Source organism: Synchiropus splendidus, chromosome 11 (genome assembly GCF_027744825.2).
Source record: "Synchiropus splendidus isolate RoL2022-P1 chromosome 11, RoL_Sspl_1.0, whole genome shotgun sequence".
Lineage (NCBI taxonomy): Eukaryota > Metazoa > Chordata > Actinopteri > Syngnathiformes > Callionymidae > Synchiropus > Synchiropus splendidus.
The window spans coordinates 13,673,968-13,687,952 of record NC_071344.1 but is presented as its reverse complement, the minus strand read 5'-3'; the positions used below and the strand labels follow the sequence as shown (position 1 = coordinate 13,687,952).

The following is a 13,985-nucleotide window of genomic DNA, read 5'->3' as shown; positions in this document are numbered from 1 at the left end:
GAAATAGAAAGAGGAGAAAGATGGTAGACATAAAAAGACACATGAGTTGTGTGTTCTTGATCCTCACAGATGCTCACTGCCACAGCTCTGTTTGCTTTCAAAGCTTCTGGAGACTCGGGATCATATTTTTGTTGGTTCTCAAACAGCAGTGGCGGAGTTGCCTCTGGTTTGTTAGCTTCATCTTAAGGTTGCTTTATTGCCGTTTCAGTCGGAAGAAAACGCAATAGTGACAAGTTAGGCAGTTTAGGGCTGCTAGCCACCGCTAACAGCTAATGCTGAAATTCTCCTGGCTAGCAAAGGACAGAGCGACCAATATTGATGCGGACCACGGACCTGACTCATGTCGTTTATCAGTTTAATACAGAAGGTAAAGGTGCAAATGAATCTGACATCTTTCAAGTCTGTTTACACTGCGCTGGCACCTCTTTTGAGTATTGATAGTTTCTTATTTACTTGGTGGTGGTGGGAAAATTAGCTCCCTAAATTAAGCAGTTCTTTCAGACACAGTGTTGTAATGAGATGTTCTTTTTAATGTACACTTACAGAAGGTCTTAATTTGGGAGCAGCTTGCTATGTTCGAGATGAGTATTGGTGAAAGGAAAAAAACAAAACAAAATGGCAGCTCCTCAAACGTTTGACATTAGCAGGGAGACATTCCTGCGGCGGCCGTGAAATAACATGAGCATAGTTTTAAAGCATCAAACTTAATATAATGAACACAATAATATATTTCATTTCCCCTTAGGAAAATGAATTGCCCTGTCCACCCCCGCTCACGTCGAACAAGTTTCAATTGCACTTTCAAACTAAAACCATAAACTCTGGTCATCTGGTCCCCGGAATAGACAGCGAGTTAAGGAGTTTTGTTGACTTCCCGTCAAGGCCGCTTCAGTGTTTACACGTCCAGATCGGCAGTGACCCACTGGTGTTTTTCTGCAGTCTGACTGCTGAATAACCTTGCGTGTCCCGTGACGGATACGAGGCGGCGGCCGCTGCACAAGAACTTTCCCTCCCCTCCCGGCGTGCTCTCGCTGCTCTCAGCCAGTGCAAAGGGACATCTGAGCTTGTTGACGCCAGCACTTGCCTGAGCTGCCATACTCTGCAGTTCCCATGGCGCCTTTGAGTGCATTAGCCGCACCGCTCTCACACAACCTGGTGCTGTGGTAAGCCACCGCCTCTCCGGGGTTTTGTAGTTTTTACTGAGTGATTTAAAGTGAGGCCCGTACTGTTTAGTCATCTTGACTTCACACTGCTCCCGGTGCTATTAAGGAAGAGGCAGTTCATTTAACAAGTACATTAGCCACTTTGAGTGGAGATTAAACCTCCCTGGAGAGGTCTGGCCTAATCACTAATCACTATCTTAAAAGAAAAGAAAAAAATTCACCATTTCTGGAGCGAACTTCACCATGGCGACCCGTGGGAGGATGCTGATGGAAGCACAGTTGGGGGTAGTAAAGTGTTTTTCTTGCAGGCTGTGGCCATTTCTTCCATGTTAAGCTGAAAACATGTCTGGCAATAACGGCGACTCACGTGTGTCATACGTTTGAGTCTGTGCCGCTACTTTAGCCGCTACCAGACCCAGAAAGCCGGAGCAGACGCTGACACTTTCATTTCCAGTCCAGTGATAAGCTGTCAGTCAGAGAAACAGTCGCACAACAGGGACTCACATTTGCGCTTAATAAAGCACAATGCCGTCTCTCGTCCCTCTGTTAAAGCAGATTAGAGTCCACATTATTGTCTTTGATCTTAAGTGTGCGGAGGCTCTTGGGTCGGGGTGACATTTCCGTCTAGCGCTCGCCGTATGTTAGCAGGGTTCTGCCGGGACCAATTAAGTTAATATTTAATGTGCGTCCCGCTCGTGAATGGACGCGGTCAGTGCTGGCGCCGCAGCAGAGAAGACGGGATCGGTGTGTACACCGGCCTCGCCGTGCACCGGGTTGGTCCCGGCTGGAGCTGCGAGGCGGCGTCACTGATGCTCTGCCATCTAGCAGGCCGCTCACACACCTGCCGTGGCGCTCGCTTCCGTCTGGCTGCGCCGACACGCCAAAACAGCTAATTACACTGGCGGCAAGCCCACAAAAGGTGATGGCGCTTTTATATTTAGCAGTGGTATTTAGAATCTGCCGGCTCTTCGCTGGGAATGATCTAATGCTCGCTCTATAGCCGACTGATGTTAATCCATTTTTGAAAAGCAGAACAGGCACAAAATATTTTGATGTTCATTTGCATTTGATGTGGAGGGAATAATAGGCCTCTGCTTATTTTTTACATGGATAAAATGACGTTACCTGTTTCATGAAATAGACCTGCAAGATATCTCTTAATTCTCTTAAGCTGCTTTTTATAGGGCTGCCCATCCACCAGAATAAGAAGGAAGAAATACAAAGGAAAAAAACGTACATTTTTTTACTGTTATTTAAAGCCGCTTTCCATTAAAATTGGTTACACGCCCTTTAATGTCAGCACACTTCACTGGGTGTGTGCACGTGCATGTCAACATTTTGGCCAGTCCTCACTTTGTCAAGCCTCAATTTGGGGGTTAAAACTTCGTAGTAGCGCAGTTATTATGATTGGGTTCTAGTTTGTTTAAGAGCAAAGGTTAAGGTTCTCCATGGGTTAAAACAAAAAAAAAGATGGTCAGGTTTAGGGGGAGAGGCTGGGGAAAGCATTATGCGAACGAATGTCCTCACTAAGGTGGGAAGACAAAGGTGTGTGTGAATGGGCTGCCGACCTGCTCCCTCTCGCCCAGGCTAGCTGAGCTTAGCGCCCGCGCCCCGCGATAAAAGGTGAACAAATGAGTCTTTTCAAGCCTGACTGTATTTCACCCTGCAACAGACGATGAAAGTTCACTCCTTACAGTAATTACTGGTTATTACAGTCAATACACATAGAAGTGTTCTCCAACCTGAAGTGCTACTGAATGTTTTACTAACTCAGCACTCTTCAAAATAAAGTGTCCCCATCAGAACTGTATGTTATGTTAAATTGCTTCGGCGAAATGTTGAAAATAGTTCACCAAAACTTCATCATCACTGTTTGGTGATGAATATGTGATCCTCCCATTAAACTATAAATATACTGTAGTTTATCACGCAGTGGCATGTTTGTTTTAATCGAGCTTGTAAATGGCTCGGGGTGAAATGTTGTCTGTTAGTTTAATCTGGCCGGAAAAGTTTGGAAAATGTATAGCACTATAATGACTCAGGCTTTGCTTCGTTTATGAATGTTCATCATAAATCTGGAAGCTCCCAAGACGGAAAAGTGATGCGTGTTTTGCAGAAAGTGTAAAAAAGTATCTGTGAGCTTAAAGGTGGAGCCGTGGGGAAACGTAAGTAGCTTTAGAGGATGAAGAGGGAGACTGATATCTAGCTCTTGTTGAAGGAAGGTCAGTTATACACTGTATTGTCGGCATACTTTTGTCCAATCAGAGACTCTGGCGAAATGTTTTCCTTATTCCTGCCGCAGTTTCTCAGCCAAGGACTTCCTCATATTGCATACTGTTTAATAAAATCGCTGAGGAGTTGAACTTTTACCTCCAGTTGGTACTCATCTAGCTACTCTCACGTTTGTTACATGTTAAGGCTGCGTTTTCTATGGGGCTACGACAGGACTTATCTACCGCCGTCTTACTTGAACTTGAGGTGGAAATGAAGCTGTTATTTGAAAGCTTGATGCGTTTCAAAATGACTGAAAAAATTACTGTTATCTCCGGACTATGAGCCGCTACATTTCTCTCGCGGTATGAACCCTGCGGCTAATGGATGAATGTCAACAGGCATAAGAAGCTCTTGCTACCAACATATTGTTCCTGGTCACATCAAACCATCCGTTTCATGAGTCCATCTTCAGGCTTGAGCCCGTTTTCCAAACTAGTTTACAAGTGATCCTCATGCATTTTGAAGCCTTTCTACGGCGCAGACAGCACCACTGCACCCACGGCTCAGAGCTAATATTCTGCTGCGCTCGATAGTCCAGAATTCACGGTAATATTGACACCTTAAACCAGAGGGGGCCAAAGTGTGATCTGGGGCCCATGCGTGGCTCTTTGCCTGTATATATGTGGCCCTCATGAGGTCAAAACTAAGACTTTCTGAATAAAACTTTATCTTCCTTTTCTCTTCTTTGTGTTTTTTTACTCATATTGCTTTCACTTATAATTCCCATTCCACCTGTAATTCTTGTTCCTCAAAATAAATACAAAAACACATTGGGGGAAAATACCTTGAAGTTCTGTCAACAACCTCAACAGATTGTTGTTGTTTTTTTTAGTGAAAGAATATACAAATACGTAACTGAATTTTGACATATAATGTCCCTTTTTTCAGTTCTTTATTTTGTGCCCAGTTTTGGCTGTTTGTCTTCCTCACCTCTGCTTTGTTTCCATCACAAACTTGGAGCAAGGACCTCATGCGCATACATGTCTTTGGCCCAAACTTTCTGACTCCTCCACCAGCAAACAGACTTTCGAGGTTTTGTCCGGCACAAAAAAGAAGAGCACGGCCCAGTAATTGCTGGCATTAAGTTAAACACGACAGTCAGCTTTATCACTGCACGCAGCTGAGGAATGGTTTCCATATTATATTTCTGTGTTCCTGTATGCTGTTTTCTTCCGGCTGGCTCGGCCATTTATCAGGCAGAAAATGCATCTTTTCCCAGGCAAACATGGTCCCCATTTATAACGGCGCAGACAAGTCCCTTCTATTTGTAGTTATTAATCAGAGTTGACTGTAGCGGGCACGGCCACTGGAGCACAGACTGATAGACTTTCAGTCAAAGAGGAAAAGGCTGTCACATCCTGCTGACAAATACATGGATTTATGGAGCCCACATAGCCGGCGAGTCTCTATAAACAAATGCATTTGCTTGAAAAGAGCAGCGCTGGAAATGGATCGTGCGCATGACGACTCAGCGTTGAGAGATGAGAGGGTCGTGAGGATGTTTGGGGCCAAGGCCGAAGCCTTGGCGGCTCTTTGTGTCTCCCCCGTTTCTCTTGGCGTGTGGCTGATATTATGAAACGCAGCTCATAATCCGACTCAGAGTTGGTTAAGTTAATCACTATATTACACTGTAAACTGCAACAACGGAAGCAAGCTGCTGGTGGAACATAACGTATTCAGCTGAAGGATAACGCTTGTGTGGAGTGTGCTGCAGCGTCCGGCGGCTGCCTGTCTTTGATTCCACAGCCGCTAACCTCTTTCTGTCAGCATCAGCCCAAAGAGATTAGCTGTCTGAGTGTCTGTCGCTTCCCGATGGAGCCCGGCCTCCAGTCCATCACCGTCCCGGCTCGGGTCTGAGCCCAGAGCAGGGGGGAGGCTGAGGAAAGGTGCGGGAGAGGAGTGAGGCTGGGAAAAGGGGGTTGAAGTCATCTAAAACTGTGGCCATGATTGCAGTAATCCTGTTATCTCGTGACCTGGAGACAGGAATGCTGAGCCGCCTGCGTCTCGCTCCTCTCTGGCTCCCGCTCCTCTCACTCAGTCCTGCTCTCTTTGAATGTCAGGGGTGGTCTGGGCTCCGGCCAGATCCCAAATTCACAGTCCCCGCACACACGCACCAGGGGCTAGCTCAAATTCCCTCAGAACAAAAGGTCTTTCTCTCTCATGCTAGCCCAACCTGATTCCTGTCTCATGCATCTTAATCTTTCCGCGGCTCTGCCGGCCTGGAATGTTTTTTACAGCTCATCAACTTCACATTCTAAAGAATCGGAACGTCAGTCGGCTCACTTCAACCCACGGCGCCTCACTGATGCTCCGATGCTACAGTTAATGCTGCATTAAACCCATTTAAGGCACAAATATTTGGTTTATACAGTGGCACCGCGGTTATTGTGCCACTGCCAGGTGAAAACCAATGAAGAAAAATGATGCTCTGCCATCCCACGGCATGTCAAGGAGTTTCACCGCCTGAGCCCTTGAAGCCCATCACTTCCTATTTCCTCCGCACCTTGACTCCTTCTGCTGCCTCCCGCTCACTGTATTCGCTCATACATCTGCTCTGTGCTGCTCCAACCTCATACCTTCCTCCTCCTTACCCTCGTCACTAATCACTATATCATCAGCTAATATCATGGTCCACAAAAACTTGTGTGCTGGAGGCGAGCAGATGAAGTCCCAGCCAATGGAATGACTCCTCGCAGACGGAGAACTGCAGACTTTGAGTTGCCAGCCATGAGCTCAGTCACAGTGTCATTGGTTAACTGGATAATGGGGCGTAAAGAGGCCCATTATTCTCTGTGAACAGTGCCGGCGCGCGACACACCAGCAGCACGGTTAGGACGCTGCCACACTTTACTCACCCAGATGTTGAGGCGCATCCATCAGCTCCGTCCCTGTCAGCCGCGTGTCCTCCACCCTCTCTGGTGTCTAGTCCTGCCCAACTGCTGGGCGCCACAGTTAGCATTCATCAGCTAGCCAGATCTTGACCGGAGCCGGATCATTGGCATTCTGCCGTCTTTCTTTCCGTAGCAGGTCTATTGATCTCCGGCAATAGGTCAAACACCTGATCAAAGTCCACTTTGCATTTGCATTGCTAATCAACAGCAACAATTAATCCTATAAGTGTGTTTAATGAGGCTTTTCCAGCGCTTACAGCGGGCTTTTGTCTGAGTAAGTGATGTAACGGCGGAGGGCTTTTATTGCAGGGGAGAAAACACTGCCCTGTTATTAAGCCATTAGACCAACACTGCCGGATTCAGAGCGTCTTCCCACTATGGGGAGGGACGAGGCGTGGAAATACACTGTTGGGTATCTATAGCTAAATGTATCTGAATGAAACTTTCTAACGGTCAAAAATTCAATGCCGCTATGCAAACATTGTGAGTTTAACTTTGTGTTACGCATTTTCATGAGTCTCATACATCAAACCCTGGAGTGCGCGCTCCAGCCTCGGAGGTGTGGAGAGCGAGCGCCTCCCCTGTGACACTCTACCACGGTCCAGTGTGGAGACAGGAAAGGTTTTACACTTCAATATGAAGAAAAAACAGTCAGTAAATGTAGCTAACGGGACACGTCTGCATACAGAGGCTGCGTTATACAAAATAACGAAGCGCATCGTGGGTCATCTGATGTTGTTTTTTCCCAGCTTTTTTCGGGGGCGTTTGAGTCTCAAAATTTTCGTTCGATCTTTCAAGTCAGGTACGGAACAGCACCTGCTGTCCCACAGAGATCGGGGGTTTTTTTGTGTTAATTTGTTTATACTCTTAACTTTAATGTTTCAAATGCTAGAAAAGGGGTGTAACTACACAGCTAAAATAAATGTGTGAAAATCTCAATGGGGCTGATATGAGCTGCTTGTCTGAGGTCTGCACTCTCACTGTGTGCTTTTGTGGTTTTTCATGTTCTGATGGATGAGTAGCATAAGAACCGTCACTGACTGTAATGTTTGCTCAAACCGACTGCTGGGTAGACGAGGCATTGTGAAGCACTAGTGCAGGGTTGATGAAACGGTGTCTTGATTTTCCGAGGCCACTAGATGGGGCTCTTGTTTTCAAAAGGATTTCACTAACTCAGTTGTTCAAGTCCAAATGACCCATCACTACTCAAACTCTATTTCAAATGACTTGATTTCTAGCTGTACTCCAGTCACCTGGACAATAAACGCATGTTGTTTTATCTCAAAGTATTTGCATTCACTGGTTGAACGTCCCTGTTTGAAACCCCTTCCTCCTGATGATGCCCAGAACTGACTGGGAACCCTCACCGACTTGATCACTCTATTAGACTCTAATCTGTGAGTGAGTCGGTCTGGTTCTGCTGGCCACTTCCACACCATTGATTTCCTGTCCCGAATGTTGAGAGGAAAAATGCAGTCGCCATCAATTAAAATGTACCAAACGGAGACCAAACATGAAACATGGCTGGTTCCGGATGAGGACGGGCAGCTGCGGGAGGCCACGTCCGCCGAGCAACAGAAGCACAAAGGCAAACGCTGACTTTAGCATTGCTGTGCTGTGCAAACACAGAAACTCAATCCGAACAAAAAAAAGTGCTCATTCAGTCGAGAGCACAGCTAATAGCTCGAGCAGGTAGAAAGTGCATAATTAAGAGTTTCCTTTTCATTAAAATCCGAATCCCATTCCAGAGGAAAGGGGGCAGAAAATTAAATCAATGTTGTGCAGATAAAAATGACTCCCATTCTCCGCCTTAATTAGATGTCTTTGCTAAAATTGTACAATGGGCGATCAGGCTGGCGCGCAGCACCAAACATATGTTCCTTATCCGCACCCAGATCTGCCGTTCCCTGCCATCGTTATCGGCGAATTTCCGGGACGCGCATCCTTGCTCTCCCGGAAAGCTCCCATCTTTTTGTCCCATCCCCAGGCAGATGAAACAAATGCCTCTCATTTCTGAGGCCTTTTCACGCGGCGACTTCTGAAGTCTGTTTACTCCAGCCTAATACGCCGTCCTAATGTGTTTCGTAGTGGAATCTTCGGGAAAAAAAAAACCATTGGATCTCCAAATGAATTGACAGATCAGAGCGGAAATGTTGTGAATATTATCGTGCCATTCCAGATGGTCATTTGGATGGCGACAAATGGTCGGCCGAGCAAGTTCCGCGGATCTTAAAATGTTAGGCATGTGGTTACAAATTTTTCCTGGCAGGAAAACAACAAAGAAATGAGGGAGATTCTCCACGCAGCATGAGTGAGGTGTTGACTTGACCGGGCCCGGCCCAGGTGAGCGCGGAGAGTTGGCATGACACCAACCTTGACAAGGTTATTGTTTTACCTGCTTTTGATGTGACTCCAGCAGATCAGCTCAATGTCATGGTCTGGACTGGCCCACAGTCTTCACTCATTAGCTCAGGCTCTTTAGTGATCTGAAGGAAGCGTCCCGCAGCAGCGTTAGCGTGTGACCACCATGTGACTGTAGTTCGTTGTGACACCGGTCGACAGTGAGTGACAGAATGAGACGGGGTGCCAGACTTCATTACCTAATGCCAGCCGCAGTCGGGGGTGACCGTGTGCGTCGGTGGGAGTGAGTGACGTTGGTGTTGGTGAGTTTTCCTCTGACTGAGGCCTTTAACATGTACTTCTCATCTTGGGCCATCTGGGACTTGGACCATAGTGGTCTTGACAAGTGTGACCTGATGCGCTGTTCATGTATGTAGCGCTCCCTGCTGGGTAAACAGGTCCGGGTTCTTTCCGTTGTTTTGACGCGACATGCACCCTGCGACTGGTGCGGCCAGATGTGGCAGCACCAGTAATAAAACTAGAATGTGACGTTCGAAACTTGAGGTCTTCACATTCAAGTGTTCCACAAACACCCTACTGTGGGAGAAAATGGGTTTGGCATCCTCATCCCAAACCCCACTGTTGTAGATGACTGTATTTATGGGACCGAATCCTGTAAACAATCCCAACCAGTTTCACGTTTATTGGTTAAAAAAAGATGGCTACTGAAGTCGCGCATATATTTCGAATGTCAAACACCTAATCAAATCAGGTGTGATGCAGTGCACCATCTGCACCACTAGGAGCAGTGGCGGACTAGGCCCAGCAACACAATGACACAAGCCATTCGCTCTGTTTTTCAGCCAGTAGCCAGTCACCCATAAAGCAGCTGCCTATCTTAAAGATGCCTCGTCTTGAACGCATCACGCGCCCCCTGGTGTCCTGGGGGTGGAACTGTCCTGTATCCTGGCCCAAGCAATCCAGCGTCGCAGTGATGTCTTGAGTTTGCTGCTACATCTAGCTCCATAGACAACGTTCTGAAAGTCCGCTCTGTGTCACAGTGTGAGTCCTAAGAAAGAGAAATGGAGGAGTGTTTTGTATGTCATGGGCCAGTTCTCTCATCACAATGTCCACCCTGGAACAATGCCTGAAGTAGGACACTGAAAAAAACTGGGACAGCTTCCGCAACATTCAGGCTTCTGCTGTGTGTTGCTCGATCAAAAGATCTTTTCTCTGTGTGAACTTTTTTCTACCTGTTCATCGCAGCGGCCCGTAAGTTTCCCATGTTTCCGGCCCGCTCTGCTCTTGTGCTAACTTCCTGTGATGTCTGTGCTTTTCCTCTCATCAGGAGGTGATGCAGATGGAAAGGCAGCTCGGGGGACGGCTGATTGACGAGCCTCACGTCCTTCTTTTCAAAGACAGCTACCACAACCTGCGCCTGTCCATCCATGACATGCCCCAGGCGCACTGGAGGAGCAAGCTGCTAGCCGGCTACCAGGTGTGTGAGGGGCCCTGAGGGTCCGCGCGGGCAGGGAGTCGCTGCGGATCACAGTCAGAGCGTGGTGATTTAATACGAGTGTCTTGGCCAATCTATCAAAAGTACAGAGCCGGTAGAAAGCGCTTGATTCCAGAAGGAAGAGGAGAATTGTTTTTGTTACCGTTAGCATGACGGCTTCGAATCAAGCTATGCTAGTGCGTCCCTGTATGTGTTGGTGCCGGGAATCGTTTGTTTCAGTTGGAGCTGTTTTACTTCCACGGTGAAGCATAGCCGATCGATTATCCTCACCGCTGTGAGAGAGGAAATGTGGAGCAGCGTGGAATTATCAGGAAGCACACAACCTGATAGTTGGAATGGGCTCACCTCTCCTGCACCTGGACATCTTCCCCGCCACTGCACTGCGGTCCAGCACGAGCGCTGTTCAAAGACACCGCTGTGGCCCTAACTGTGTTAGCGCCGAGCTGCAGGTCCCAGAAGAAAACACATGGGCTGTGCCAAAAGCAGCCGCAGCAGCAGCCACCGCCGCAGCAGCAGTGCACCCACAACACAGCGTTGTTCCTCTGGACTGGGCCTGTTATTTTGGAAGTGCTGTTCCCCTCTCAGCAACACGGTCAAAAAGGCCCCTGGTTTCCCTGGGGCTCTGATGGGACTTGTGTGAGTTTCACTCAGCCCCCTCCTTTGTCACTAGGACTGGGTAACAGTGCCCCTCTCTGGCCACAAGTCTGTACTTCAAGCATTGCCTAAATGAGATCTTGTCAGGTGTTGAACTGCGGGTGAAGTGGACCTGTTGTTACCTTCTTCCAGAGGCATCTCTCGGCTGCTGTGGGTCGTGTGACGGAGAGGCAGGAGATGCTAGCTATAAATAGGTCCTTGCATATTTACGGGAGCATGTTCTTTCTCAAGGTTCTCCTCCTTTCTTGTGTCATTGTTGTGATGCGAATGTTTGACGCTCATCGACTGTACTGTACCAGAGGACGGTCAGCGGTGCTAACTCGGGTGTGTTCCTCCAGGAGATCCCGTTCTACCACATCTGGAACGGCTCCCAGCGGTACCTTCACTGCACGTTCACCCTGGAGCGGCTCAGCCTCAGCACCTGTGAGCTGTCTTGCCAGCTGTGTGTGTGGCAGGTGGAGGGGGAGGGACAGAGCATTAGCCTCGACTTCAACATCGCCAAGGTAACAGCCTTGTCATGTGAGCTGCAAGCTATGAGATCGGGAAGTGCCCCCGCTCATGTTGGCGTTCCATTCAGGAGAGTCTTTTTAAAATTGATATTACAAGGGTCCCTGCCTTGTTTTACAGTTTGCTGAGCATCATTGTAATGAACAGGGAGCTTTCATCATGAGTGAGGCAGCGTCAGCGTGGTTTGATGTGGAAACAGCTGCCTGAGCGCTGTGTCTCTTGCAGGACACCCGAGCTGTGGACTCTGAGTTCCTGCTCATGGACACCAACGCCACAGCTCTAGCAGGGCCCAGCGCCTTCCAGATTCCATACCTCATACGGCAGAAGATCTGCAGCAGCCTGGATGCCCCGTGTCCCAATGGAGCCGACTGGAGGATGCTGGCGCAAAGACTGAAGCTTGAAAGGTAAACTCCGGCTGCAGCGCCTCGTCTGATCACTGATCATTGAAACACACGGAAGCAGGCAGCTTACACAAAGCCTCTTAAGACGCCGCACCTCATCCGCTCGGAACCCTTGAGAATGGCGCTTGTTCTGCCGTGTGTGCATGACTGGAACGACTTGTTTAGAATAATGAAGTGTCTCTGAAGAGCGCCACTCATGAGAGAGGGACTTGGTCTGTGTCTGTGTAGAAAGGCTGAGTCAGCGGTGGGCAGCTAATGTACCCATGGGGAAAACCTGAGACTCTCTTGCCGAGGGTCACATCTGCTCCACGTTTTCATTGAACTAGTTTAAAAATGAGTCAAACTCCGCGTCCTGTCTCTGAGCCCTGTGTTAAACGCCAGGCCCTGGGGCGTGTTTGGTCCATGGAAACCCTGTTGATATCGTGGCTGATATCGTGAATTGGAGGTCTTAAATTGAACCCACAGCTTGCAAAGAAGAAAGAATGGATGCAGATAGAAGGGAACTTGATGAAGCATGGGCGAGCGGAAGTGTGTTTTATTTACATATTTTGGTACGAAACCGTACTGGATGCAGTTTTCTAAAGTCAGCTCCTGACTGTAGTGACGTTGCCTTCTGTTTCGATTTTAACAGAGTGGCAGTAATATACTTTTTCTTCCCACCACTCAGGTGATGTTAGTACCTACTGTGCAATTCTCAGATCCTCCGCTCCCATACTGCAGCGCTCGGTACCTCGCTACCAAACATTTTTAACTGGTGACAGCCGTGTTAAAAAGATATCCAAATGTAAGCTAGATTTTTCTGCACCCTCGCTTCACTCTCTTCTTCGCCGCTCCTGCCATTATGATGCAAAAATGAAGGTATCAAAATGAACACAAGCAGAATGTGTGAAAATATATGTTAGTGTGAGGAGTAGAGCCGCAACCTAAACTTAATCTAAAGAGAAATATAGGAGCGTTTAATAAGTATTTTTGGAGCCATCGATTAGTTCGGTGTTTGAGCGCAAACGTTCGCCATCAGATGTCTCATTTAATTCTTAACGAAAAAAAAAAAAACATCACTCGCTGTAGCTCCCTGCTAGCTGTCAGAGGTTGTGTTTAATGAGTCAAAACACACAAAGCTGAATTGTCCACTGAACTAAAAGACAGGCTCAAAAGCTGCGAGGCAGTTTGGAGATGTAGAGACGGGAACGGCTGGCCGAGGCAGCGGGCCAGTGTATGAGTTTCAGAAGATCAATGCGGAAGATGAAACCACAAACAGAAAGTATTTCGAAACGGCAAAATGATGGGCTTTTGAAGCAGCGAAAAGAGGCCGTGTATACAGGGAAGTTCAGTGTCAATTATGCTCTTTGTGAGTTGCTTTTCTAAGGATGTATTTGGTTTAGTTGCTAATGGATGCAGCCATTATCCCGCTCCCCAAAACAGGTGCTTGAAGTGGTGGGTTTCTTCCTGCTCCGGTCCTCACTGTGTGACTCAGTGGGAAGCCAGAGCTGCATCGTGGCGCCAGGCTCATTTATTCTCATTGCTACTGTACTTCATCAGCGGAGTACCTGCTGCAGCCAGGCATCGATCCCTCACCTTCATTTCAGAGGCGTAATGAAATCAAAAAGGTTGACTTCATTTGGCCAATCAACGTTATTTAGCCCAATTCATCACCCGGAGAACGGATGCGCCGCTGTTTTAATTAGCATTGTTTTGCTCGACATAATCAATTCTCATTTAGGCCCCGGGAAGGAACAAGTGCTCCCGTGTTTGGTTTGCCCTTAACAACATGTTTTCCTGAAACGGCGGCGTCTCCTCCTCCGCGCTCTTTGCCATTCTGTCGCGCTGTCTCTCTGCGTTTGTTTCTCGCCGTGTGAAGTGTTCGGACTGAGCAGAGCGCGGCCGATCAATAAAACTTAAAATGCCAAGAACCTTTCATTTGATCTTTTTCTCCCAAGACGTCGCGCACGTCCGTGTCTGAGCAGCACAAGATAAGCTGCGGTTCCACACAATGAGGTGAATAAATGCGCCCGGCGCCGCCGACACTAGGCTCCGTCTGTTTTTTCATCTGTATAATGACAGAGAGCTTTATTCTCCGACACTTTTTGACCAGCACTTTTGCTTTGTTGTGGCCAACCTCAAAGGGAAGCGTCCAATTGCCTGGAAATAGCAGAGTGTTGTCTGTGCTTCGGCTGCTGCCGTGGCATGTTTGCAGCCATCACACGACGCTTGGCTGCGCAGGTGGAAGATACAAGCAAGC

The 13,985-nt window shown here is 47.9% G+C and overlaps 1 protein-coding gene across 4 annotated transcripts in view; it reads left to right on the top strand.

Moving 5' to 3' along the window:
- Positions 1–13,985, top strand: part of unc5a (unc-5 netrin receptor A) — a 166,402-nt gene that overhangs the window by 146,786 nt on the left and 5,631 nt on the right. For all 4 annotated transcript variants that reach the window (XM_053878460.1, XM_053878459.1, XM_053878458.1 and 1 more), the window contains 3 exons: positions 10,017–10,166; positions 11,177–11,341; positions 11,571–11,749. In XM_053878460.1, coding sequence (XP_053734435.1) covers positions 10,017–10,166; positions 11,177–11,341; positions 11,571–11,749 — 494 coding nt within the window. The remainder of the gene's footprint in view (positions 1–10,016; positions 10,167–11,176; positions 11,342–11,570; positions 11,750–13,985) is intronic.